The 26440-nt window shown below is 47.6% G+C and overlaps 1 protein-coding gene across 31 annotated transcripts in view; it reads left to right on the top strand.

Annotated features, from left to right (window-relative positions):
- The window catches only part of Dock9 (dedicator of cytokinesis 9), a 250834-nt gene extending 225186 nt beyond the window's left edge, over positions 1–25648 (top strand). For 13 of the 31 annotated variants that reach the window (XM_041670154.1, XM_041670102.1, XM_041670022.1 and 10 more), the window contains 10 exons: positions 6611–6733; positions 7658–7771; positions 7968–7973; positions 8397–8432; positions 9154–9300; positions 11818–12028; positions 17016–17206; positions 21577–21677; positions 22105–22243; positions 24507–25648. In XM_041670154.1, the coding sequence (XP_041526088.1) occupies positions 6611–6733; positions 7658–7771; positions 7968–7973; positions 8397–8432; positions 9154–9300; positions 11818–12028; positions 17016–17206; positions 21577–21677; positions 22105–22243; positions 24507–24629 (1191 nt within the window). In that variant the 3' untranslated portion in view covers positions 24630–25648. Of the gene's footprint in view, positions 1–6610; positions 6734–7657; positions 7772–7967; positions 7974–8396; positions 8433–9153; positions 9301–11817; positions 12029–17015; positions 17207–21576; positions 21678–22104; positions 22244–23525; positions 23534–24506 lie in introns of all 31 variants that reach the window. The other 18 variants (XM_041670162.1, XM_041670126.1, XM_041670020.1 and 15 more) reach the window with 3 other exon arrangements.
- Positions 25649–26440: the final 792 nt, after the last annotated feature.

Below are 26440 nucleotides of genomic sequence, written 5' to 3'. Positions count from 1 at the left end.
CCAATGACTGCATCTTGAGGCCGGCTGATCCAGTGCAAGTGGGAGGTGTATATGCAGGGATAGGTCCGCCATTGTCCCAGTGGCTCACAGGTTCATGTATGTCCAGACAGTGGATACCAGAGACAGCACATGGCTTTACTTTAATTGATCTCATTGATTTCATCCCAAGATAGAACAAGCGACGTGTGTAGAGTTAAGCGCCGCGTGCAAACGCTTTCTCATATGGGAATTAACCGTAGTGCATCTGCACACACAGGTGTGTGGGGGAACACACCAGTGATCAGTGTGACATTTCCATAGACAGGCGTTTGGTATCCTCAATTGTGTTTGTACGACACTCTTAAACAATGAAACTGACTAACTTCATGTTTTAAAACTTCCCCAACGGCTTGTGGATTTCATGCACTGTGATTTCTAAGCCTAGTTTAGTGTGATAAAACACGTGGTTTATGGATTGACAGAGTCCACACAGGCCCCCCCCCCAGCCAGTTCCTGTGCACATTGATGATCATAAGAAATAGCTTAGTGTTTGTTTGTCCAAGGTGGGAAACCCATTAGGCATGGCCACTGCTCAGGGTTATCACGGTCTGCCCGTTGCGTGGTTCCCTTCTGATTTCCAGGGGCAGTGATTGCTGATTCAAAGCAAATAGAATTTCTGCTTAGAATTTCATATGTATGATGCTCCAGTGTTTAGGCAGTATGTCTTAGTTTTATAACTTTTATAATTCTATATTGCCATATATGGGCTATTAAACTTAATTGTCCGGGAGTACATTTTTATCCAAAGCCTTCTCACTCCACGAAGCTGTATGTCTAGGTTTAGAAGTAGCATTAGTTTAAATAGTTTACCACAGATGCCCTGATATTCAGTAGCCCACATTTGATGCCATGAGGATAAGGTTTAGGGTTGTTCGTGTATTTATTATTGTATATATGGTGTTTCACCTGCATGCCTGTCAGATACCCTAGGGCAGAAATTACAGAGTCCGGGTCCTCCGGAAGAAACCCTGTGTTCTTAAGCACGGAGCCATCTCTCTAGCCCCTAGGTTTGTTACGTTTGCTTTTAGTTTGTTATTCTGCTTTTGTAGAATATTATCATTTCTTTACAGGAAGAAATAAATTTGGGTAGATAGGTTATAGATCTCGAATGCCTCCTGACCAAGAAAAGGAGATAAAACAATGTTCAGTAGAATATAAAAATGCCTGGCATGTTCTTTCCTGGTTTGTGATAACAGTGCATGTGTTTTGGTGACGATATTCCCTATCATCCACTAATCTATTTGTTTTTATCAAACCCTGCCATTCCCAGCCATTCTGGGAAATCTTCTTGGTTGAATTCCGTCTTTTTTGTGCCAAATAGAACAGATTTTTCCCTAATGAACTTATCTGTGCCCTACTATATATACATTCCCTATAACAACATATACTACTTGAATTCAGGTTGTGTTTTTAAACCTCTTCCTGTTTCTAGGTTGACTAAGCCAGAGTAAGATTGTATTTGAGTCTTAAATTTCTGCTTGGAAATACAGAAGCATGTGCACCCCTCCTCCAATAGAGATTTATGAAGTGGCAGAATCTAGGGCTATCTGAAATGTCCCTTGTGTGGAGAGGCGGTATCATTATAAAGTCAGCCATTACTTTCCACCCAACGCTTCTGTGTCTGTTGTAATAGTTAGTATACGTCTGTATTTTCACGGCTCATACGTTTGTCTACACTTGGGACTGGAGAGACAGCTCGGTAGCCAAAACCACTTGCTACTCTTCCAGAGGACCCATGTTCTATTCCCAGCACCAACATGGTGGCTCACGCTGCCTTTAACTCCAGTTCCAGGGGATCTGATGCCCTCTTTTAGCTTCTGCTGACCCCACATGCACATGGTACCCGCACAGACAAGCAGACACATGGAAGCCATTTTAAAAGATTAAATTACTAATTTCATTTTTATGCAGAAAACATTGAGTATGCCCCTGCAGGGGTGTGTTTAATCCACCCACTTTCTCCTCCCTTTCTCTCTGGGCACCCTGATGCAGATGTTCCAGCCCATCAGGCTGTGTGCCAGTTTTGCACGTACCGTGTGCCTCTTAGGTTTTTATTGCTGTGATAAAACACCGTAACCAAAGGCGACTTGGGGAGAAAAGGTTTATTTGCTCTTCTGCTTCCAGGTAATGGTCCTTCACTGAGGGAAGTCAGAGCAGGAGCAGGAAGTGAGGCAGAAGCCCGGAGACTGCTGCTCTCCTGGCTTTCTCGGCCTGCTTTCTTAGCTACTTCAGGACCACCTGCCCTGGGGTCACATCAGTGGGCTGGGCCTTCCCACAGGCCTTACAGGAAATGACCTAATCCGTGCTTTGGATTTTAATAAGTACTTTTTTTTTCTTTTTTCTTTTTTTTGGCAAACATGAGTGTAAGGACAAATTGCAAGTAGTAGGTAGCAGAAGGTGGGAACAGTCCGTAGATAACAGCACATTATCAAAGCTGGCACTTACAGCATTCAGCAATCGGAATAGCAAGTGAGGAGAGCCAGCAATTGAGATAGTCGTAGCATCCAGCAGAAATGGCCAAGGAAGCCCCACGGAGACCGTCATGCTGGACCCCTGGCTAAGCATCTTCCAGGCCAGGCAGAGCATCCTCTGCACAGAGGCTCAGGCTTCTCTTTCCCACCCCAGGCAGGCTTGCACCACTCTGTTGGAAATAGTTTAGCTTCCAGCTGTTCTCATGGGTGTAAGATTTTTAACACCCTTAGCTGTTGGCTGCTGCCGTTTCTCCTCGTTACAGGGAACCAGCCTGCTGCCCTAGGACGGTTTTGGAGGACACGCTTGAGGCTGGAACGAGTGAGCCCTCCTGCCTCGCTATTGACCATTCAGCTCTTTATTAGACCAATCAGGTGTTTTAGGCAGGCAAAGTAACACAGCTTCACAGAGGTAAACAAATACACCATAAAAGAATGCAAACACATCTTTGCTTCATTAAACAAATATTCCACAGGATAAAAAATGTAACACATCTTAAACTAATGTTCCACAACACTGGGGCTATGTAAGTTCCCATCTCAAAACTGTATTCTAGAAGGTGCAGTAGAGAATCTGCCAACATGACCACTCCACAGTGTGGGAAGGTTTTAGAGAGAGAGAGACAGAACGAGCAGCCAGAGACATCCGGAAGAGTCCAGAGGAGAGAGAGAGAGAGAGAGAGAGAGAGAGAGAGAGAGAGAGGGGCGGCAGACTGGCCATGGCCAGGGCTAGAGAGTGAGGACAGCAGGAGAGGACATCATGAGGAAACAGCAGGAGAGCAGCGGGGGTCAGAGCGTAGCGGGATTTGTTTCCGAGAGATAGCAGGGCAGGAGAGCCTGCCGTTATAAAGACAAGAGATGGGTATCTGAAGGAGGGGAGTGGGCTAGGACGCTGGTGAGGACATGTGTGACTAGTACTTGTGATATGTAACCACAGCCATATGTGCCATCTGCCAGAGGGAAGGGAATTGGCTCCTTTTGGTAGAAGGGGTTGGCTTCACCAGTTCCTGAGAGATGCTAGCTTTTTTTCTAATGGCCAGAAATCCCCGGTCCAGGTTAAACTCATTTCTGGATCTAGGAACTTTCTTTTCCTTTTGGACTTTGGGGACTTTTTCCTTTGTACCTGACGAACACAAACAAATCATTTACTCCAGATTTTTATTATACTGTAATTGCCAAGGCATGGGGTTAAAGTTAACTACTGTTTGTTTAACTGATCCATGGTAAATAGGGTGACATTATTATAGATCTGTCCATGGTATGACTTGATGATGCAACTAGTAAAACCAACCGTACTTTTTCACGCACAAGAAAAAATTACATCCGTGATAAACCTGGAAGTTAGAATACGAGGAACCAAATGATTACACGTTGTAGAATAGTTTGAAGATGAAGTTTAATGTTGGCCATTACAATGCCATCCTCTTGGGAAACTGGGTTTTCTTGGTCTCTGTCAGCCACCTCTGTGAGTCCGTGGCAGCACTGGGATGCAGGTACTTGGGAAATACCCATTGGTGGTGAGCGAGTTGGAAGGGAGGGAGGGAGGGAGGGAGGGAGGGAGGGAGACTGCTTGCAGGTATGTGGGGAGAAAGTTTATTGTGGATACAAGGGAGAGCACCTTCAGAGTCAGGGACATCTAAGAGTCTAGAGTGGACATGACCTTGAGCCTTGTTGGAGGGGGGAGCTGCCAACCAAGAGGGGCAGCCCAGGCCAAGGGACTGGCACAGCCAAGATGGCTGGATTGTATAATGGGCATCTGGAGGGGAAGGCAGCCCAGCCCCTGGGCTGGAGAAGTTTAGGGCAGGATGCGCGGTACAGCTAAGAGGGCCCTGTAATAGGTAGAGATTGAGGAATGCACGGAGAGCCTGGGGGCCGGTTGTCCCGGGTTTGAGACCTAACAATAAGTCTGGCCTGAGATTTGTAAGAAATCCAAGGCTTTGATACAGCCCATCAACTCCTCTCCCACACAAAAGAGTGTCCCTTACACCCAGTATTGCCGACATCCCTGAGAAAAATGCAAGCCTGCCTCTAAGAACCACTTGCTTGCTGCCTGTGTATGTACACTGGTGGAAATAAGATTTTTTTTAAAAAAAAAAAAACAAACAAAATTAATACAAAGTAGGAAGTAATGGTTCAAGTGTGGGGAAGGCTTTTTTAGCTGGCCAGTGAATTAGATACAGCGTTTACAGACTGCACGGCAGTGGGGTGTATGGGTGTGGGGGGATCGAGTCTGACTGATCGCCCCAGACACCAGTGAGGATGGGAAAGACGTGAGCATGCCTGTGTGACTGCAAAGTGATACAAGCTGTACTTTCATGCTTTCTGTTTTAGCTTCTTACGAGCAGAGGAACATGAAGAAATCTTTAGCGTGTTTAGTGTGCTGGACTGTTGGACATCTTTTTATCGTACATGCAGAGGAGAAGGGATGGCGCTGGAGATTCTCTGGGTTCTTTGCTGCTGTCGTCATGGTTACCGCGCACAGCTGGCTTTAATGAGAGCTGCCATAAAGCCTGAGACAACTGTCCTACTTTTTTATAAGCGCTGGTGCAGAGTTCAACCGCACAAATGACAATTTTATGATGTATGTGTCATAAATATGACATGAGTTAGATGGGCCTGATTCGACAGTGTTATCTGATGGACTGATTGTTTTAAAATGATATTTTCTTTGACTCCATAAACCGTGGGCATTAAATCTGTGGTGAACATTAGCCTAAAAATGGAAAATATAGAAATTCAGGAAGAACTAGTAAAACCCGAGGTGCTGGGGTGAGCACACGGGGTTGGGCACGCGGCTCCATTGGTAGGGTGTTTGCCTGGCAGATGTGAAACCCTGTGTTCAGTCTTCCACACCATATAAACCAGGTGAGACCAGCCTGGGATACATGAGCTGTCTCGAGATAATCACGATATTAAAAATAAGACAGTATTAACAATATTATTGCCAGTATTAGAGATGAGACAAGTATGTTTACCTTATTAAATCCAACCCAGTCCCAGTATTAGAGACAAGACAAATATGTTTACTTTCTGAAATCCGAGCCTTTAACAAGCTGTCGGCTGAGGCAGAAGTGGGCTCTTCAGGCCTCTCCATGGCCATGTGACAAATACTAGCCCCAGTCAGCTCCATGCTGCCGCTCTTGTATCTGCCATTCCCGTCCCAGCATTCCAGGTCAGGAACCTTAAACTTGACCCGCCATGGCACCATGATGAACCCGTGGCTACGTCTAAGAAAAAGTCCATGAGCCGGGCGGTGGTGGCGCACGCCTTTAATCCCAGCACTCGGGAGGCAGAGGCAGGCGGATCTCTGTGAGTTCGAGACCAGCCTGGTTTACAGAGCTAGTTCCAGGACAGGCTCCAAAAACCACAGAGAAACCCTGTCTCGAAAAACCAAAAAAAAAAAAAAAAAAAAAAAAAGTCCATGATGATTGGTATACATAAGCTGTAGGTAGTGTTTCTCCCCAAGTCTGAGAGCTCTAACCAGAGCAGAGAACTGTGCACCCTTCTCTAGAAGGAAATTGCCAAGAGGAGGAGGAAAGGGTATTGTTGAAGCAGGCCTAGGTTCTCCCATCGCCATCCCTGGACAACGTCAAAACGTTTAGTTGGTATTGAAGTCATGCTTAGTAATGCTGCATAGCTCAGCATTGCCAGTGTTTGTTCATCAGAGAGGATAAATAAATCTCCAAGTTACGGTTCTAAAGAGAGAGCTAATAAACAAGCTAAGAGCTTGTGGGAGTCTACCAGAGCCAACTTTCTATACCTTGTAAAAAAAATTATTTTATGTGTATGAGTTTTGTCTGTGTGTATATTTGTGTATCACATGTATGCCATCCCACAAGAAGGTGTCGGGATCCCCGGAGCTGGAGTTGTAGGCAGCTGTGGGTGCTGAGAACCAGTCTGGGTCCTTTGCACGGGCAGTCAGTGCTCCTAACTGCTGGGCCAGCTCTTAGCCCAGGTATTACACCTTTCTGGTTTTCGCATATAAACATGACTTGGGAAGAACTTGTGAGTTGTTATAGTCTTGGATTGATCCACTGCCTTTGGTTGTACGCGATGACGGATTCTCTGTAACCTCTCCCGGCCCCGCCCTCCCCCTTGATCAGGATGTACTGATGGAGCTGCTGGAGCAGTGTGCGGACGGACTTTGGAAGGCCGAGCGCTACGAGCTGATCGCTGATATCTACAAGCTCATCATCCCCATTTATGAAAAGCGGAGGGATTTCGAGGTATCGCGCCCTCTTTTCTCCTCTTTGACACGACCCAGACCTCACGCAGAGAGAGCCAGCAGGCCTGGGTTCAGTGATGCCCGGTGGTCTCCAGTTACCCACATTGTATCAAAGGCGGTCACCAGTCACCATCTATAGTGCTATCAGATGTCACACACCTTGGGCCCTGCCTATGCAGACACCCCCGTGTCTCGAATGCAAGGGTTCTATCCCACCCCTGAACTTTGGAAGTTTCCTTAGATGGTTGTATGATTTCCAGGGGCCCTTCCTTGCTTCCTCTGCATGAGGGAATGGCGGCCCTTTCGCCTTCCAGGGTTCAGAAGTCAGCCATTGCCCCAGCAAATCAAATGGAGTATGAAGAGCAGAACCCACATGATGTCAGAGATTTTCTCCTCCACCTCATGTTAGCTTGGTGGTTGTAATCCAGAAATGATCAGAAACCTCAAATGGTTGTAATCCAGAAATGATCACCGAGTTAAACAGTCAAAATACACTCTTGGGAATCAGGCGATAGGCCAGTCAGTAAAGTGTTGCCTCGAAAGCCCGAGGACCTGAGTTCAATACCCAGAACATATGTAAAAAAGCTGGGCGTGGTGACACCTGCTTGGACTCCCAGGGCTGGAGAGAGAGAGACACATGATGCCTAGGGGTCACCGACCACCCTGCATGGCCTTCTTGATGGGTTCTGAGCCAGTGAGAGACCCTGTCTTAGGTGGACAGGGCCTGAGGAATGCCACCCAGGCTGGTGCCCCGGCTCTCACATGTATGCACACACACCCACATGCACACTCCCTACCCCCTCACACACACACACATAGAGTGACTTTTTTTTCCTACTCAGAGTCCATCATCACATTTGAATTGTTTTCAGTTTTATTCTGCGACTTGCAAATAGGAAGAAATGTGTCTTCTTCTGCTTTCCAGAGACTAGCCCACCTGTATGACACGCTACACCGGGCGTACAGCAAAGTGACCGAGGTCATGCACTCGGGCCGCAGGCTCCTGGGGACCTACTTCCGGGTGGCCTTCTTTGGACAGGTGAGCCTTCAGCCCGTTCTGTAGGCTGTCCCGAGTCCTTTATCTTCCTTCTCTTAAAGTGAGATCCTGAGAATTTTCCACTCTGTAAACGCTAAAGTAATGAATTTCTCATATGACATGTGGCTCTTATCTTCCTCTGGAGTAAACTCTACTTTTTTTTTCTTTCTTCCTCTCTTTCCTTTATCACTTTCTTAAGGCAGCGGTAAGTTCTTCCTCCATCCTTAGCGTCATCTCTCATTCTTCCATGTGGTTTGCAAGTTTCTTTTTCAAGTCTTATATGTTTACTGTCTAGTCATTTCAAACTCCAGAAAGAAAATTAACATTGTTATTCCATTTACAGAAAGCATCAGTTCCCTTACACATCCGTATTGCATGTTTTAAGGCAAAAATTAAGACCTGCTTTGTGCCTGTGTCTCAGTCTTTTATATACTATCTGCGCACGCATAGTTATCACTGTAATTCTTGGGGAGTCCTGTCGGAGGGGGGTTACATAACAAGCTTTAACCTTCAGGCTCTAACATTATTAAATGGAATCGATTATCATCTGTTCATTGAGGGCGTGTGATTTTCCGATGAGCGCTTTATAACCTTCAATTTACTCTGTTATTGTTTTTTATAACTCTAGCAATACCAGTTTACAGACAGTGCAACAGATGTGGAGGTAAATGCTTCTAAAGCAAGTAACGTTAGTGGAGTGAGCGCCTCTAAACTCCCAGTTTGGTGTGGATTTTTCATTTGTTTGTTTCATGTTAGCCTGGTTTTTTTTCCCCCTCACCTATATTGTTTCTTATGCCATTTTATATCCTTTTACTTTAGATAAGCGACTTTTTGAACATTAATTTCAAATATTAACCCCCAATCTGGACATTTTAATTTCCCAACCTTTTTCACTTCCCATATAATGTTAAACCTGTGGGCACTTGTGATTGGCGCCACGCTAGTCGTGGCTGGTTTTCACGGAAGCATTTCCAGTTCTGTGCTGCTGACCTTCAGTGTTTGTCTCAGCGGGGAAGCACGGCCAAATCCACTCAAACTTTACGTACTTCTTGCTCGGCCTGCTCCAGACCAGACGTGCATCCCTGGTCGTTTCTCCATGTGTCCTGCTTCTGGGAACGTGAAACAGGCCTGCCCCCATCACACCTCGCGGAGAGAGTGCTGCCTGGGCCCCACCCTTTCATCTCACACTTAATGACTTGCGTTCATTTGTGCTCTTGTGTTTTCCCCATCTTTGCGCCTGACTCCTCCTCAGAGCCCTTTCCTTCCCCTGGGAGTGCCTGTCTAAATGGGGTTTTATTTTGAAATCATCTTTCTCATGGATTTTCCCTGCTCTGGTCAGCCTCGGGCACAGCCGGGGGCATGCCTAACAGTGCTTTTCCTTGCAGGGTTTCTTTGAAGATGAAGATGGCAAGGAGTATATCTACAAAGAGCCCAAGCTCACGCCTCTGTCGGAGATTTCCCAGAGGCTCCTTAAGCTTTACTCGGATAAATTTGGTTCGGAAAATGTCAAAATGATACAGGATTCTGGCAAGGTATGATTGCTGTCTGATAAGCTGCCTAGCAATTTTTAAATTCTGTGTGATTGGCCGTGTAGAGCGTACTCACAAATGTGAAAAGCCCTGCTTCGTTCTAAGGACACCAGCCTGAAGAACTAGAACCCTTTTGTTCCTGCGTCCTCTGCTGAGTGCCCAGAGTCTAGCATCTGCTTCCTGAGAGCCCTCATTTTCTCCTGCTCACCTGACTAGGTTGCTATTGCAGCAGAGACCAGCCGATATCACCTGGATTCTGGCCCGGGCAGAGGATAGGACAGTCCCTCCTGTGCCTGCAGCCCTCGGCCTCCCTCGCTCCTCTGTTCGCTGATTCTGTATGCTAACCCCGCTTTGGCTGCTATGGGCTGTTTTCAGACCAGTTTCTCTGGAATCAGATGCTCTGTAGTAGGAAAGGGACCAGAGAAGGAAGCCATTTCGCAGCCACAGAGACTTGGGGCCACTTGGCCTGTCATCTCCTTCTCGTCACAGTCATGGGGTCCCACGTTGGTCCCCTGTGGGCTTCTCAGGGATGTGCTTATTTCTGTGTTACCCACCTGTGGAGTCCCGGGTTAGCACACCACCACCAAGACCGGGACACAGCTCTGCAAGCCAGTCTTCCAGCAGTGAAATCTCTCACCTGCCCCGTCCTCTCTTGAGTCCCTGTGGTGTAATTCTTGGTGTCGTTTTAAGAGAGTCATACGTAAGGGAAAGAAAACGGTGTGTTTGACTAGAAGCCTCAGTCAGACTTAGTCATTAAGACCCCCCTTTAAAACAGATCAAGCTACTTGCCTGGTTGGGCTTCTTCTGGGAGCAGCCCTGTGTCTGCAGAGACAGCTTCCGCATGCAGCCTTTCTTCCGAGCTCCCAGTTCTCCTCCCTCGTTCACAGTGTGGTCCTGTGGAGCTGCTGAATTACAGAGCCCTCCTCCCAAGTCAGCGTTCCGTCCCCACTGTCTGTGCGGCAGTCTGGAACACGAAGCGTAGGGAGGAACATCACAACCAGGCAGGCAGCGCCATTCTTGCTGCCTTTTAATTGATTTTGCTAAAGAAAGTCAGCTTTCATAGATTGAAACGCAATTATATGATGGTCAAGCCAGCGAGATGGTCAGTGGGGAGAGGAGCTTGCACACAGGCCCGAGAGTTCCGCTCCCAGGCTCCACAAGGTGGCCGGAGAGAACCAGCTCCTGAGAGTTGCTCTCTGGCCTCTGTGTGCATGCGCCATGACACACATGCAAACGAATACGTAAAAAATACAGTTAGGATTGTCCAGATGACTTTTCTGAAATCCAGGAAAATTCTGTTTTACCTTCTGCACTAGGCTCTCTCCACTAACCTTTTCCTCCTTTTTTTTCTGAGCGCCTCTGCTGAACCATGAAACCATCTTTGCTGCCCCAAGCCCTCTGCAAGCCGTTTCTTCTGTGGTCATTTATTGCCCTTGGTTAAATACAATTAGGATGTGCAGAATCGATTTGCCTCGCTAATGTAAATCAGCTCTGTCCCCCTGTGGAACATGCCTGTTTAATTTTCCATCATGTGTCAGACGCCAGAGGTCCACCAGTTCAGTCTGGTTGCAAAAGCATTCGTGTGTAGGGTTAATCACAAAAGAAACTTCATTGTAAATGAGGTTAATCCGCACTTGTATTAAATAAATTCATCTGCAGCTGTTGGCGTCTCATTTGATCTGACAACCAGTTAATAGTAATTTAGGGCCTAACATTTGATCCTTATTCTTAAAATAAACGCCTCTTCTAGCCAAGCACATAAAAGTTTTAGAATAAACAAAAATTAGAATGGAGAAATCCAGACTAAGGCAGAGTGAAGAGAAAAGCTTAGTGCTGTGACTTACTCTGTAATCCCATCATTTACGAAGGGGACACAGGAGGATCGTGGGTTCAAAGCCACACTGGGCTACAAGAGATTCTTCTAAAAGAAGCAGGGGAGGGGAGGAGGACTGGAAGGAAGAAGAGAGGGAGCGAGGGACAGACAGACACTCCGATGTGAAGTGTAGCGGTTGTTAGACTCCATCAGTCTGAATACTTCTGAGGGAGTTAAGATGTCTTGAATAGAATTATTGTCGCTAACTACCATAGTGCATTGTGTTTTTAGAGGAAAATGTTCTCATTTTTAGGAAAAACAGGGTGGTGTGTCATGATGTATACCATTTACATTGAAATGTGATGTGTGTGTGTTTATAGAAGTCTGATAGTAAGGTATATTGACACCTGGGTGAAGATGTGATGAATCCCATTACCTTGTATGGTAACCTGAAAAATCAGTTTTAACACTCTGTCTCCACACATTGGTGTGTGCATACTTACATGTATGTGTATGCATCTCTTCTTGAAACAAATACAGCAAGGTGGTAGCGGTGATGATCCTCTTGGTAGATAGTGGGTGTTCTTCTACTGTTTTTTCCAACCTTCCTAAATTTGTTTTTCTCAGATGTTTTCTAACGAAAAGTTTAGAAGACTCATCGTAGACCAGGAAGAGTGCCTGACTTGGTGTTGCTTATTGTTTTCAAGGTTAACCCGAAGGACCTGGATTCCAAGTTTGCTTACATCCAGGTGACCCACGTGACCCCGTTCTTTGACGAGAAGGAGTTACAGGAGAGGAGAACGGAGTTTGAGAGATGCCACAACATCCGGCGCTTCATGTTCGAGATGCCCTTCACCCAGACTGGAAAGAGGCAGGGCGGGGTGGAGGAGCAGTGCAAACGGCGCACCATCCTGACAGGTACGCAGGCCTCCCTCCCGCCAGACGCTGTACACGGCTCTCTAGCGCTAGAGTAAGGACCTGGGTACGCATGCCTGCCTCCCGCCAGACAGTGCACCTCTCTCACTGGAGTAAGGACTGGGGTACGCACGCCTTCCTCCCGCCAGGCAATGTAGGGCTCTCGCTAGAGTAAGGACCTGGGTACTAACGCCTGCCTCCCGCCAGACAGTGCACCTCTCTCACTAGAGTAAGGACTGGGGTACGCACGCCTCCCTCCCACCAGACACTGTAGGCTCTGGCTAGAACCTGGGTACTAACGCCTCCCTCCTGCCAGACGCTGTACGGCTCTTGCTAGAGTAAGGACTGGGGTACACATGCATCCCTCCCGCCAGACAGTGTATTCGCTCTGCTAGAGTAAGGACCGGGGAGATGGCTCAGTGTTTAAAACCACTTCTGTTTTCCCACAACGCCTGGGTTCAATTCCCAGCACCCACATGGTGACTTACAAACATCTATAACTCCAGTCCTAGGAGACCGAGAGGGTTTGACACCCTCTTCTGGCTTTCTTGGGCACCAGGCATGCGTGAAGGTACACAGACATACGTGCATACCAAAGACCTATACACATAAAAATAAATAAACCCTGAAAAATTAAAATACATAAACTCATGATTTGGGGCCAGAGAAGTGACTCAGCAGTTACGAGTGCTTACTGTTCTTCTGTATGGTTCAGTTCCCAGCACCCACAGCAGGCCGCAGACAATTGCCTGTAACCCCCTTCCATGCGGTTTGATACCCTCTTCTGGCCTCCAGGCACAGGTGTGCTCCTGTATGTGCTCGCCCACAGACACACATGCACCCAGTAAAAATAAAAATAAACTCACGGCAGCGTAATACAGCAGATGTTGTACAGTGTCTGTGGGAGAAATGGTTTAGAATGAGATAAGGGTTTTAAAACAAACACAAAAGCATATAGTTATAAACGTTCCCCACTCTTTCTCTTAGGAAAACATGCAATGCATAAACCACACTGACCTCACAAGGGTAAGCCCCTTGCTCTGAGCAAACGGTGGTTTCTCTAATGCACACCAGTTAAGTAAACGATCTCTAGACAACGGTCCTTCTTGGGGTTTCCAGTTTGACTGTGAACAACCTCACTGTGGATTCCCTAAATCAGCATCTGTCAGAGTTTGCTCTGGAGCCACCAAGGTCAGCCGCCCCTGGGAATTTGAACTGCGGATTCCCAGGCTCTACCCACCCCACACCCCGAATCTGCTGAATAAGAAACTAGGGAGGGCACCCAGGCTCTGTGCCCAGCAAGCACCGCAGGAGATTCCGGGTGTGTGCTCAGAACACACTGCTGAGCTGAGCGGTTATTTTTATCGTGAGTCCTGCTGAGGTGGCGTACTGCTTTGACTCATGGCAGGGTGTTCTCCCTGGGCACCTGTTCTTCCGGGTTACAGTTCACACTTGCTGCTGAACCGTTTTAGATTAGATAAAGAATGTGGGCTTAGCGCTCTGTCACCAAATCAGAGGACAAAGAGTAACTGGCTGCAGAAAGAGGCACAACAGACAGAATAGCCACTCAGCGACTTTGCCAGCCACACCTTCAGGGCTGAGAACGTAAGGGCCTTGCCTGGGGCTCCTGCAGACCTGGCCACTGCCTGTCTGTGTGGATGTGGGGACATTGTGCATTCCTCTGAGTTAAACAATCCTATAAAGTACAGACAGGCGGGGAAGGAATGAGGTGGACAACTAGCTCTTACCCCCCATTAAACTCTTGCCTTAGGCTTCATGAGGAGCAAAAGGGACCACAGTGTGACACCAGAAACAGGTGCAGGGCTTGCTGCCTGGAAGTGTGGAAGGGACAGCTGACTAGACAGAGTGGAGTTGGAGGAAAGTTCTTTTTCCGTGAAAGCTACTGAGAGTGTCAACACCATGGCAACCTTAAAGAAACACACTAGCTCTTTTGGAGACTTTGAACTAGAGTTTCCCTCCAGTTACTAGGCTTCTGGAACTTCCTCCGTCTTGCTGCAGACTTAACCTTTGGCCTTTCCTGCATCCTACTTGCAAGCTAACCCTTCTGGAAAGTTCCCAGTCCTGAGAAAATGTCACCATTGTCTCCTCCCTCCCTCAGCTTCCTGGGTGGAAGTTTCTGGCCCTGCCTTTCCTTTCTTCCCAGTTGCTATTCCCAGCTCCTCCAGCTGTCAGTCACCTCCACTGCACTCAGACTGGAAACATCTGTTTGCTGCCTGCCTTCTGTTCACCCTAGCCTGCCCTACAGTTGACATGTGTCCTCTGTCTTCCTAAAGGGCCACACATCAGGACGCTGGGCTGTGTACTACACAGTGGCTTGTTCCCATGCTCAACTGACTTTCCATCTTCCGGGGCCACTCTGTTCTCTCGTGTAGTCTTGGGACAGTAATGCATGCCCCAGTGAGGCGTGGTCCCCAAAGTGAGCCAGACCCTCACATCTCAGCAAGAAAAGACAACAGTCAGCATGGGGTGTTAGAGCATGCCACACGGGATGAGAGACACCATGGAGGTTCGGAGTGTGGAGCCTGGGGGAGAGGAGTACAGTTTAAAGGGGAGGGTGAGGGGCTCGTGGGGATATCAGATAGCATGTGATATCAGAGTCAACTTGAAGGAGATGAGGGTGGCCGGAATGTTTGTGTCTGGGCACTCCGGGGAAAGAAAAGGACGGGGTGAAGCTGGCAAGAATACCAGGGCGGTTGTGACCCGGTGGGCCTGGGCACAGACCTTGAGCTTTCTCTGAGTAGTATCGCAGCGCCTGCCTGTGGCCCCTTGAAGTCTAGTTCCCCTAAGACGCAGTAGTCGGGACTGAGCAGGATCAGTGTGATTCGTGGGAACCTCATGCACCAACCTTGGAGCTGGCTTTCTCTCTGAAATCATAGCGCCACCTCACCGTGTCTGTCACAGATGCTGGACACTTAAGAGTCGTGATGCATTTTCCTAACAGTGGAGAGTGAAATTCCCTTCTGTGGTAACCAGCATTAGCTGCTGTCAGAACATGGCTTCCCTGGCAGTGGGCAGCAATGCTCAGTTCTTATTTAGAAGAAGCAGTCTTGGGCCAAGAGGACTCAGAAGTCCCACTGCCGCCTCTTAATACCTGCAGCCCACAAGGACACAACAGAAATTCCAGGAGGGAGCCCCAGACTGACTTTAAAAACTTGTGAAGATAGACATGAGTGATGGGAACCCCTCTTTTTCCAGCTTTGTCTAGTCATCGTTAGCCCCATTCAGTCTGGGATCTGCCCCTGTTCCCGTTGTGTGATAAGCTTTTCCTGAATAAACTATCCCTAGCCACTTACTAAAGAATTCAAATGTAACTTCTCTCATCTGTTGTTGGTTAAAAAAAATACAATAAGGGGGCCAGGCATGGTGGCACACGCCTTTAATCCCAACACTCATGAGGCAGAAGCAGATGGATCTCTGAGTCCAAAGACAGCCTCATCTACATGGTGAGGTCTAGGACAGCCAGGGCTAGGTGGTGAGAGGCTGTCATACAGAAACAAAATAAAGTAAGGCCCTGGAAGATGGTTCCATGAGTACAAGAGGTGTTTGTGTGCAGGCTTGATGACCTGAGTTTGACCCCTGGATCCCACAAGGTGGCAGGAGAGAACTGAGTCTCAAGAGCGTGCCCTGCCCTCCACGAGTGCACAGCGGTGCGTGCATGCAGTGGTACCTGCACCTTCACACAGACAATTGAACAATAAGTGTTTAAAGTAGCAAATGAGAATATTATAAGTGGTCCTGCAAAGAGACAGAAACGCTAAACACTTGAAGTAGAGCCCAACATTACACAAAAGTTTTTTAGCTTTATTTTATTTTATGTGTTTGAGTGCTTTGCCTGTGTGCACACCTCGTGCGTGCCTGGTGTCTTGGGAGGTCAGAAGAGGGTGCCAGGTCCCCAGGAACAGAAATTACAGGTGGTTGTGCGCTGCCATGTAGGTGCTGAGAACTTGAACTCGGGTCGTATTTGTGAGATCAGCAAGTGTTCTTAGTCCCTGAGCCATCTCTCCAGCCCCTATAGTTCTTTTTTATTGTCTGTTGTCATGCTGTTTGGTGTTGACATGGTCAGGTATCTTGTTAAAAATAAAAACAGTATGATCTTCTAGTGGAAAAAAGTAAGAAATAGTAAATATTTTTCTATTTCGTACCCCTGGGAGCTTCAGAACGCCTCTCCCATGGGCACAGTAGTTATTGTTAGTGAATTCCTGCTTTGGTGAGGATGCTTTTGTTTGTTTCTCATTGCTATCTTAGGTTTAGACAGATTTGTCATGTATTCGAAGTTGTCCCCCACAGGAAAGGGAATTTTCTCAGAGATATCTGATGGCACTATTTGGGATTGGGGGGGCGGGGTGGCTTGGTCTGCTGTATAATATCTCAAAACTGTTTGGTCTTTTTTTGTATTTTAGAATCCCTCTAGAACCTACTCGTTTGAGTCTTAACAACTTCCAGGGAGGCTTAGGGCACTTAGAGATGAGAAAGGAAGCAAGGAATAAGAAAAGAGGTTTGTTTTACCCCAAAGACACACTCTACATGTGAAAGGAATAACAGGGAACCAACTCTGTCTACCTTATGGTACAACCTGCAACCTGCCATTACACACATCACTAAAGGCCTGGAGAGATGCTCAGTGGTTAAGAGCATTGGCTGCTCCTGCAAAGACCTGAGTTTGGTTCCCAGCTCACACCCACATGGTAGCTTGCAGAGCTTGTAACTCCAGTTCTGACCTCCGTGGGCAACACACACACACAAATAGATAGACATGAAAGCAAAACATTTCTACATATAAAATTAGTAATAAAATCTTAAGCATAGGGTATTTAAAAACAAAGAGAGTGTCCCAGCTCCAAAGAGTCTTCGCTTATGACATTGACAAGCTCTGAGTTTTAGCTGTAAAGCAGGCGTGGTAGTTGCTTTCCCTCCGTGTCGGAAAGACCCTCCAAACGGCAGAGTAACTCCAGGCCCCGTTCCTCCGCAGCAATACACTGCTTCCCCTACGTGAAGAAGAGGATCCCCGTCATGTACCAGCACCACACTGACCTGAACCCCATTGAGGTGGCCATCGACGAAATGAGCAAGAAGGTGGCCGAGCTCCGCCAGCTGTGCTCCTCGGCGGAAGTGGACATGATCAAACTGCAGCTCAAACTCCAGGGCAGTGTGAGCGTTCAGGTGAGCCCAGTTCCCAGCGTTCCTGGCCTATCAGAGGGAGCAGGAGGCTTAACTGGCCCCCCAGTTCTGCCTACAACAGAATGGTGGCTTCACTGAGCTGTCTGCTAGTAACAGCGTCACCCTGACTTTTCAGTAACTTGAAGAATGTTAGGTTCCTGGTTGACAAAATGCTCCCCGAGCCCAAGAAAGATGATAGTAGGGGGTTTTCCTTTCCATGAAAATTGCGTCTAAAAATATACCTTGAGTTTTACTTTCTCCATGTTGATTTGGTTAACAAAACGTCTTCATTTTAGGGCAGCCCAATTGAGTTAATTTTACTGGTAACATTTTTAAAAATTCATTTATTTCTGAGAATTTCATATAAGCACTGTATTTACATCACTTCCCCTTCTAACCTCTGCCGTGCCCCCTCATTCTTAAAATTCATGATCTCTAATTTCTTTTTTTTTTTTAAAGATTTTTTTTTATTTATTTATTATGTATACAGTATTCTCAGTATTCTGTCTGAAGGTATGCCTTCAGGCCAGAGGAGGGCACCAGATCTCATTGCAGATGGTTGTGAGCCACCATGTGGTTGCTGGGAATTGAACTCAGGACCTTTGGAAGAGCAGGCAGTGCTCTTAACCACTGAGCCATCTCTCCAGCCCTCTAATTTCTAAATTATTACGCACACACATGCGCGCGCACACACACACACACACAACGCAGGCTGCTGAGTCCATCTAGTGGCCTCCATGGGTTTGTGTGTTCAGAGCTGACCTGTTAGGGCTAGATAGCCTATCAGGGTCTCACTCTAGGAAAGACTGATTCTCCCTTTCTCTGAGGTCAGCCATGGCCTGGAGCTCTTCGTCTGGGGCGGGGCCTTGTGAGATTTTACCCCGCATTGGCCAGTCAGTTTGGTATGTCTTTTTTCAGGTCTGTTTTAGGGAGCCATATTGTTAGGATTTTGGCAGGAAAGCTACTAGTGATTTTGTGGGTTTTGTTCTTCTTTTAGAGAAAGATGTGGCCCTGTGTGTCGCTTGTATCCTCAGCACTTGAGAGGTCGAGGTGTTAGAATCTGTTAAGAGTCACCTGGGCTATGTAGCAAGGCCTGAGCCAGCCTGGGCTTCATAGCTAGCACAGGTCTTAATGTCTCAGATGAAAGACAGAAATTTGGGTCCTCTGTAAGTTTTCCTCCTTTGTTCAATATTCACACTCAGATCTGCAGTCCAGCTGGAACTGGTTTGTATTTGACAGAGGAGAGGGGTGAGGATACTTTTCACCCTCAACAGGATTTGACTGTGCATGCCTCTCTAACCCCAGCCCACGTGGCTGAGGCTCAGACACCTGCAGGTTCCCGACTATGCTGTGAGTTTGGAGCCTGTCTGTACTCCATAGTAAGACCCGTGTCTAAGACGGAAACAAACAAGAGGGGCTGTGGAGGTCTGCCTGGCGTGCGAGGAGCCCTGGTTTGGTCCCTGATCACATAAACTGGCTATGCTAAGCTGTGCCTCATTTTCCAGCTCTGGAGATCGAGGCAGGGAATCAGAAATTCAAAGTTATCCTCAGTTTCATAGAAAGTTTAAAGCGACTTTGGGATGCCTGAGACCCTCTCTCTAAAACAGAAAAATTACTCTCTCCCTTCTAAGTGTTGTATGCCATTTATTGGGAGATCACCTTTGACTTGGATACTAGTTAGTGCATATGTTGTTTGTAAAGATTTATCAAGATATACACTTAAGATAATGTTTTAAGTTATCTAAAATAATTAGGTAACAGGCAGATTTTAAGTCCTCTCCCTGCAGTGACCAGCTTTATACGTAGTTAGGGGTTCAAGCCCTTGTCTGTTCCTTCATATACCCCTAGAACTCATTGTTTTCCCATCCAAGTGTAGCGCGTCTCCAAAGCCTAGGCAGAAATTCTACCATGTAGGTTCTGCATCCAGGATTGGTTTGTGAAAACAGTTTCTGTCTGTTTCATCAGATACACACATAAGGAATCATGAGTTTTGAGCAAATATTTTGCCAAATGGCATTGACCACAAAAGTATTTTTAGATCTTTCTAGTCTCCTCCCTCACGCCCTAAAAAGCTTACATGCCGAAGTATTTTACAAAGGGAATATCACCTAGCAATATTCAGCAAAGCGGATGACACTCCAGCAACAACATGACTGTACAGCAGGGCCAGAGGCCACATTTTCCGTAGCTAAAAATGCCACTCACTAGCTGGACCTGAGCACAGGCAGCCTCTATCAGAAGGCCAGGAGGGGTGGGGCCTGAAGGGTTGAACTGTCTAAAGGGTAAAGCACGCAAGGCCGTTTGACAGTGACCTTCGAGTTTTATATAAACGCCCAATCAGCTTACACAGCAGTGAACCCCATGATAAAATGAGGACATGTGTTCGTGCTGGTGCCCCTCTGGATAGCAAAGTCTAGACCAAAGGAAGTTAGCTCCTGTCGCCTTTGGGTGTGTGCATGTGAGTGTTTATGTGTGTGTTTGTGTGTACGCCAAAGATCAGCATCAGAGCTCTTCTGCTTTCTACATTATTATTTATTATTATTATTATTATTTTGAGGCAGATCTCCCACTCTGGAGCCCACTGATCAAGCTAGGTCTCCTGGACAGTAACTCTGTCCCCCAGCAGTTTCCTGAGGCCACTGTTCCCTCTGGCTCTGTGGCTTCTCAAGAGCTTACTGTAGTGCGCCTCACATAGTATCAGTGCCTGCTTAAAACCGCGTGTCCTGTCACACGTCAGTCTGTGCTGTCTTCACATGGGCTTCATTCCCACAGAGCCTAATGCGGAGGCCGCCATATCCGGCCACCATGGGAAGCGAGCTGTCCACCGCTGAGGCTCCACGCTGAACCCCTTCCCACATATCTGCTGTGAGATCACTAACTCGGTTCTGAGACTGCCACAGTCATATGTAGAAGGAAGAGCTGCTTGTTCTTCCCGGCCGCCCAGACCCGAAATAATCACATAAATAACTGAAATTGTATTAATTAAAGCACTGCTTGGCCCATTAGCTCTAGCTTCTTATTGGCTAACTCTTATATTAATTTAACCCATTTCTAGTGATCTCTATATCGCCACGTGGCAGTGGCTTACTAACGGCAAAGGTTTGCCGTGTGATGAGTCACAGCTTCAAGCTGATAGCTCTCCCTGCCCCCTCCCAGGGCCTAGCCTCTCTCTCCTCATTCCTATATTGTGTGGGAAGTACAGAAAACTCCGGTTGGCTGTTTGAGTCACTCTCCACATTGCTGAATGTTCCTGATCTTTGATTTCCAGCACAATGTCAGCTAAGTCAGCATGACAGTTGGCCTGTGGTGTGGCCGCCTGTTCAGTCCAGTGAGATGAACAATGTTTCAGTTTTGTTTTTGTTTCAGTGGCTGTAGGAGCCAGGAAGATGGCTCAGTCGGGGGGGGGGGGGGTGCTTGCTGTGGAAGCTGTGTTCAGATTGCCAGCATCCACACCTGTAATCCCAGCTCTGGGGAGGCAGACACAAGACACTGTCCAGGACACCTAGCTTCATCAGTGGGCTCTATATTCAGTGAGAGAACCTGTCTCAAAATGATGGTGATGATGATGATGATGATGATGATGATGATGATGATGATGATGATGATGATGATAATGATGGTGATGGTGATGGTGATGGTGATGATGAGGATGATGATGATGATGATGATGATGGTGATGATGATGGTGATGATGTGATGATGGTGATGATGATGATGATGATGATATGATGATGATGATGATGGTGATGGTGATGATGATGTGATGATGATGGTGATGGTGATGATGATGTGATGATGATGATGATGATGATGATGATGATGATGATGATGATGTGATGATGATGGTGATGATGATGGTGATGATGATGATGATGATGGTGATGGTGATGATGATGTGATGACGATGTAGAAAACAGAAGAACTCTGATGCTGACCTCTGGTACACACACACACACACACACATTCATACACAGAAACACTGATGTTTTCATTCATGCTAAATTCATCAGGTTGAGCAGTTCAGTTCAATGTAGCACAAATCCCAGTGTCTGAAACCCCGTTTGAAAGAACATTTGACGTGGGTTTGGAGACCTGGGCTCTGGTGTTTCGCATGTTGGTTGCTCAAACCTGAACAAGTCCCTATGCTCCCTACCCTGGTTCCTTCTTCCATAAAATGAAGGATATCCTGCATGATGGAGTGGAACAGTGTATAATGATGTAGTTCAGTTTATGATTTCTTCCTTGGCCTTTGTGTCTGTGGAAGCCGGGAATCATGACTGACTCACTAAACAGCATTTAGAGTGAGTGGCAGCTGACATTAGTAAATGGTAGTGGTCATTTTTCTTCCACTCACACGTCTGTCCCTTCCCCAGGTCAACGCTGGTCCACTAGCGTATGCCCGGGCCTTCCTCGACGACACCAACACGAAAAGATACCCCGACAACAAGGTGAAGCTGCTGAAGGAAGTTTTCAGGTACAGAACACGGAACGTTTCTCTGCACGGAAATCGTTCATCTCTCTGCGGTGGTCAGCTTCCCGTTCCTATAGCAGAGCTGAGATGATTCACTTGTGAACCAATAAGGGGGACTTGGGCTTGCAGTGCCTGAGGTTGTTTGGGGCCTGCGGTGAGGGGTGGGCAGTAAAGACAGGAAGTCAAAGAGAATGAGGAAGGGGCCTGACTCCCCAAACTCCCTTCATGGGCATGTCACCAACAAACTAAAGACGTCCCACTAGGTCCCACCTCCAGAGACTCCATCACCCACCAATAGCACCCCTAACAGTGGACATTTGGGGGTGTTACAGAACGAAACCGTAGCACTGCTCTGGGCTCAGGAGAGAGGGTGCTTCTAGCCTGACCCATGTCCCCCTGCTCCATGCCTTCATCCCCTCTCCTCACTCAGGCAATTTGTGGAGGCCTGTGGTCAGGCTCTCGCAGTGAATGAACGTCTGATTAAAGAAGACCAGCTGGAGTACCAGGAGGAGATGAAAGCCAACTACAGGGAAATGGCCAAGGAGCTCTCTGACATCATGCGTGAGCAGGTGAGTGCCAAGCTGGGCTGGGCAGCTTCTGAGGAGTGGACTTGTGGGGTCTGAAATACTCGTAATAGTAAGTTTAGCCCTCCAGTATTCTGGAATCCTTATTTCTGAGGGAAAATGTAACAGACCACACCCCTGCTACACGAGCCCAGATTATGTAGAGAAGCGAGTGGTGAGTGCCCCTATGTCATCCAGAGCAGTTAGCGAGGCCAGCGTCCTTCTCCGTGTTTCCCGAGCTCTGCGCTGCCTACCCCCGTGTGAGGCAGACAGCTTTCTCTGACAGACAGGGCTGCCCAGCCTGCTTCTGTCCTCCGTTGCCTTACAAGTCTTTCGTCTTTTTAAAAAAGAGCGGAATTGTTCCAGCCAGCCTGGGCACCCCAGGAGACACACGTGGCTCCTTCCTCCGTGGTCCTTGTCAAAGGCACGCTTCCTGCCTCCCTTGTGTTTTCTGTCCTTCCTCTGTGAATCCTCCATGTGGTCCCAGCAGGAGTCAGGGGACACATCAGCCAGGGCGTCAGGCAAATGTCCAAGGGCAACATGCACGTGAATCCAAGTCGCTGTTGCCGTGGCATTAGCTCCTGGATCTCACACTCTGTCTCCTGTGTTATTGTCTCCAGTCTTGCAGAGTGGAAGCTGGGACTTATGTCTACCTACCTTACCATGTGATAATTGGAAATGTCTGTTTTTTGAGCATTTCATACATGAATACTATAGTTGCCCCTATCCCTCCACCTCAACTCTCTTTCTGTCTCTCTCTCCACACACACACACGTGCACACACAACTCTTCCCCAAATTCATGGGCTCGTCCTTCAATTATTATTGTTACATATATACATACATAGAAATCTGTGGCTCTAACCTACAGAGTCTGTTTGCTGTTGCTCGCATGTGTGTGTTTAGGCCGACTCCTTGGGGTTAGGTAACCTGTCGGACTCTTCCCTGGAGAAGATGGAGTCTCTTTCTCAGCGGCCATTATCACCTGTGGCTCTTCATATGGAATGGGATCTTGTAGCCCCTCCCCCGCCCCCCGGTCCACATCAGAACGTCTGCTAGCAATGTCATTTCTCAGGTCTGGGTGCAGCTTCCCTTCCATACATAGGAGACACCACCACCCTGCAGCAGAAACCCCGATCTTCTGGCTCTCACAATATCCCCACCCCTTCTGCAATGTTTCCCAAGCCCTAGGTGTGGGGTTGTGTGGCAGAAGAATGACAGCTAACTTGGTTATCTGAGCTTTAATGCCCTTGTTTGTTTTTCCCTCCCTCCATGCTGCACACGCTCAGCTGGGATGGTAATACCTTTTCTTCTTTTTATTTCTCTGATAAACTGTCTGACCTAAACTGAATCACATCAGGTTCTGACCAAGTTTGGGCAGCCGTGGACTTGGGATGGTGCGTGTGGAGTGGGGAGCAGTTCTCTTCTGAACTTTCTTAAAAGGAGAAAAAATGAAACGATTAAATCATTAGTGTGTGGATAACTAAGCACAAAGCGGAGGAGGCGCATGGGAAGAAACTGTTGCAGGAAACTTGCGATCTTTTCCTTGGTAGCTCCAGACTTCTTAGAGGTGGATGGCCGCGGTCAGGACCAGGAGAGACAGAAGCACAGAAAACTGTGGGCTGGATCTGTTAAGCTCCTAGATTGAGCAGAATAGTAACCGCAGTGGTTTGCTATCTGCTGTCCCTTAAACTTCCCATTGTCTCGGCATCTGTGAAGACTAGACCCTTTAGCCGGTGCATAGGAAGAGCTGTGGTCTGGCGTGGTGGCTTTGGTGTTTGCCAGAGAAGCCTCTGCATGGGTCTCTAAGCCTCTATGCGGCTAGAGAGAAATCTTACACCCAGATCCTTTTCTGGTCTTGTTTGCCATGAAGAAACACTTAAGTCTCTAAGACCTAAGAAACATAGATGTTCCAAACTCAGTTGCAGAGGGGTTTTTCCCCCCAAGGGTCAGAACTAGTTCATGTCTTAGTGGAGTTGAAAGGTAGACCACAAGTTACTTGACCTGATGAGTCTAGAAGATTCCCATTCATTAGCTTGTAAGGAAACAGAGCACATTCTTTCCGATGTTCCCCTTACCATTCCAATCTGAAGGTGGCTGTTTATTAGATGAGCTAAAACCATCTATGCACACTGGCAGAGCGCAGGCCCGGCTGTGTGCCCACTCTGCAGAGTGGCTGCCGGAGGGCGAGCTGTGTGTGTGACCCCAGCACGACTGGCTGCCCTGCTGGAGCACTGCACTTTGATGACATTGTCTTTCTGTGCCTCAAGATCTGCCCCCTGGAGGAGAAGACGAGCGTCCTGCCAAACTCCCTGCACATCTTCAATGCCATCAGCGGGACGCCCACGGGCACAGTGGTTCAGGGGTTGACCAGCTCGTCCTCGATCGCGTGATTTTACCTCAGGAACCACGTGGGGACATGCTTTGTCATGTACAAACTCAGGATGACTTCCAGAGCTAATCACTGGTGTGGCCAAGCACAGGAGGAAGCCATGGGGACCCGGAGAGAGGGGGAGCCCGGACTGTGGTATTCTGTAGCAGACTTTATAGGAGTCGGGGGGAGGTGCACATATTTTTTTAAATCTCACTGGCAATATTTAGTTTTCCTCGTGTCTTAACAGGAGCGTGAGGTGGGCGCTCTTACGCTGCCCCTCCAGTTTATCCTTTTTACAGCGTAGTATTAAATGACCTAAAGGAGAAGTGTTCTAGGAGCGTCCGTGGCGGATGCAGCGGCACTGAAACTGAGTCTGGGAACTAAGCTGGAGAAATCTTGAAAATAATTTTTTTCCTGTGGCACATTCAGGTTGAGAACAAGAACTATTTTTGTGTCTAGTTTTTGATGACGGAAGGGGACTGGCAATTGTAACTTTTGTACTGGCGAATGAGGAGACGTGGAGCCCTTTATGTTCCCACCTTGTGTTGGAACCGTGAGAGGTGGTGAAGCTGTACGTGAGCCCAAGCCTAGTGGAGCAGCGTAGAACCAAAGGCCCGTGCTAACAAACACGCTACGCTAAACCCTGAAGCCCAGTGTACAGACGGTTTGTTAATGCAGCCTCCTCGCTGTGTTCACGCACATACACATTTCTACATTTTTAATAGATCCGCTTCCACGGTGTTCATCTGTGACCCATCCGCGCTGTTCTCGGTATATGCAAATACATTGTACTTTACTGTTTTACCCTTGTACATAAGACGTGCAATATGGAGATGTATACAGTCTTTGCTGTGTTTATAAACTGGTAAAAAAGTTTTCATCCTTTTGCCAAAATGGTGGAGTATGCGATTGGTAAACCCTAAATCCTGTGGCGAGTTGGGGGATAATTTAAAGTTTTCACCATGTTATATTTTCTTTTAAGACTTTAATTTAGTAATTTTATATTTGGAAAAAAATAAAGGTTTTTAATTTAACTGGAACCACTGCCCTGCTGTAATTAAATGTCCTGTACCACAACTGTATTAAAAATAACCTTGCTGGCTTTCTGGTAATAAACACTGGATATTTGTTGTTTGGTAATCCTACAAAAGGGCGGAGTGCTTAGGGTAAAATAGCATTATCAACACTTTCTCTAAAACAGTAAGGAATGGAAATGGATGCAGTACGGTGGATGAGGTGTGACAACTGTCGAAGCTGTGCTTGAGAGTGTGGAAATCCTAACACCAGTTCTCTGCCTTTCTCAAAGTTTCCATGATTTCAAAAGGTGGAGCTAGGAGCTTATGCTTCCAGAGGACTTGGTGAATGCCAATGGAGGCACATGAGTCTGGGCTAGCCCCGAGCTGTGCCGTGACTGCCGAGAATCGGGGGGCACATGAGTGTGGGCTAGCCCCGAGCTGTGCCGTGACTGCCGAGAATCAGGAGGCACATGAGTGCGGAAGGCACGTGAGTCTGGGCTAGCCCCGAGCTGTGCCGTGACTGCCGAGAATCGGGAGGCACATGAGTGTGGGCTAGCCCCGAGCTGTGCTGTGACTGCCGAGAATCGGGAGGCACATGAGTGTGGGCTAGCCCTGAGCTGTGCCGTGACTGCCGAGAATCAGGAGGCACATGAGTGCGGAAGGCACGTGAGTCTGGGCTAGCCCCGAGCTGTGCCGTGACTGCTGAGAATCGGGAGGCACATGAGTGTGGGCTAGCCCCGAGCTGTGCTGTGACTGCCAAGAAACGGGAGGCACATGAGTCCGTTCTTCATCTTTGTCGGGGCTGTTTTATGAT

Source organism: Microtus oregoni, unplaced genomic scaffold (assembly GCF_018167655.1).
Source record: "Microtus oregoni isolate MIOR12 unplaced genomic scaffold, Mior012 000001F_ref0000356, whole genome shotgun sequence".
NCBI lineage: Eukaryota > Metazoa > Chordata > Mammalia > Rodentia > Cricetidae > Microtus > Microtus oregoni.
This window is presented reverse-complemented; position numbering and strand designations above follow the sequence as displayed.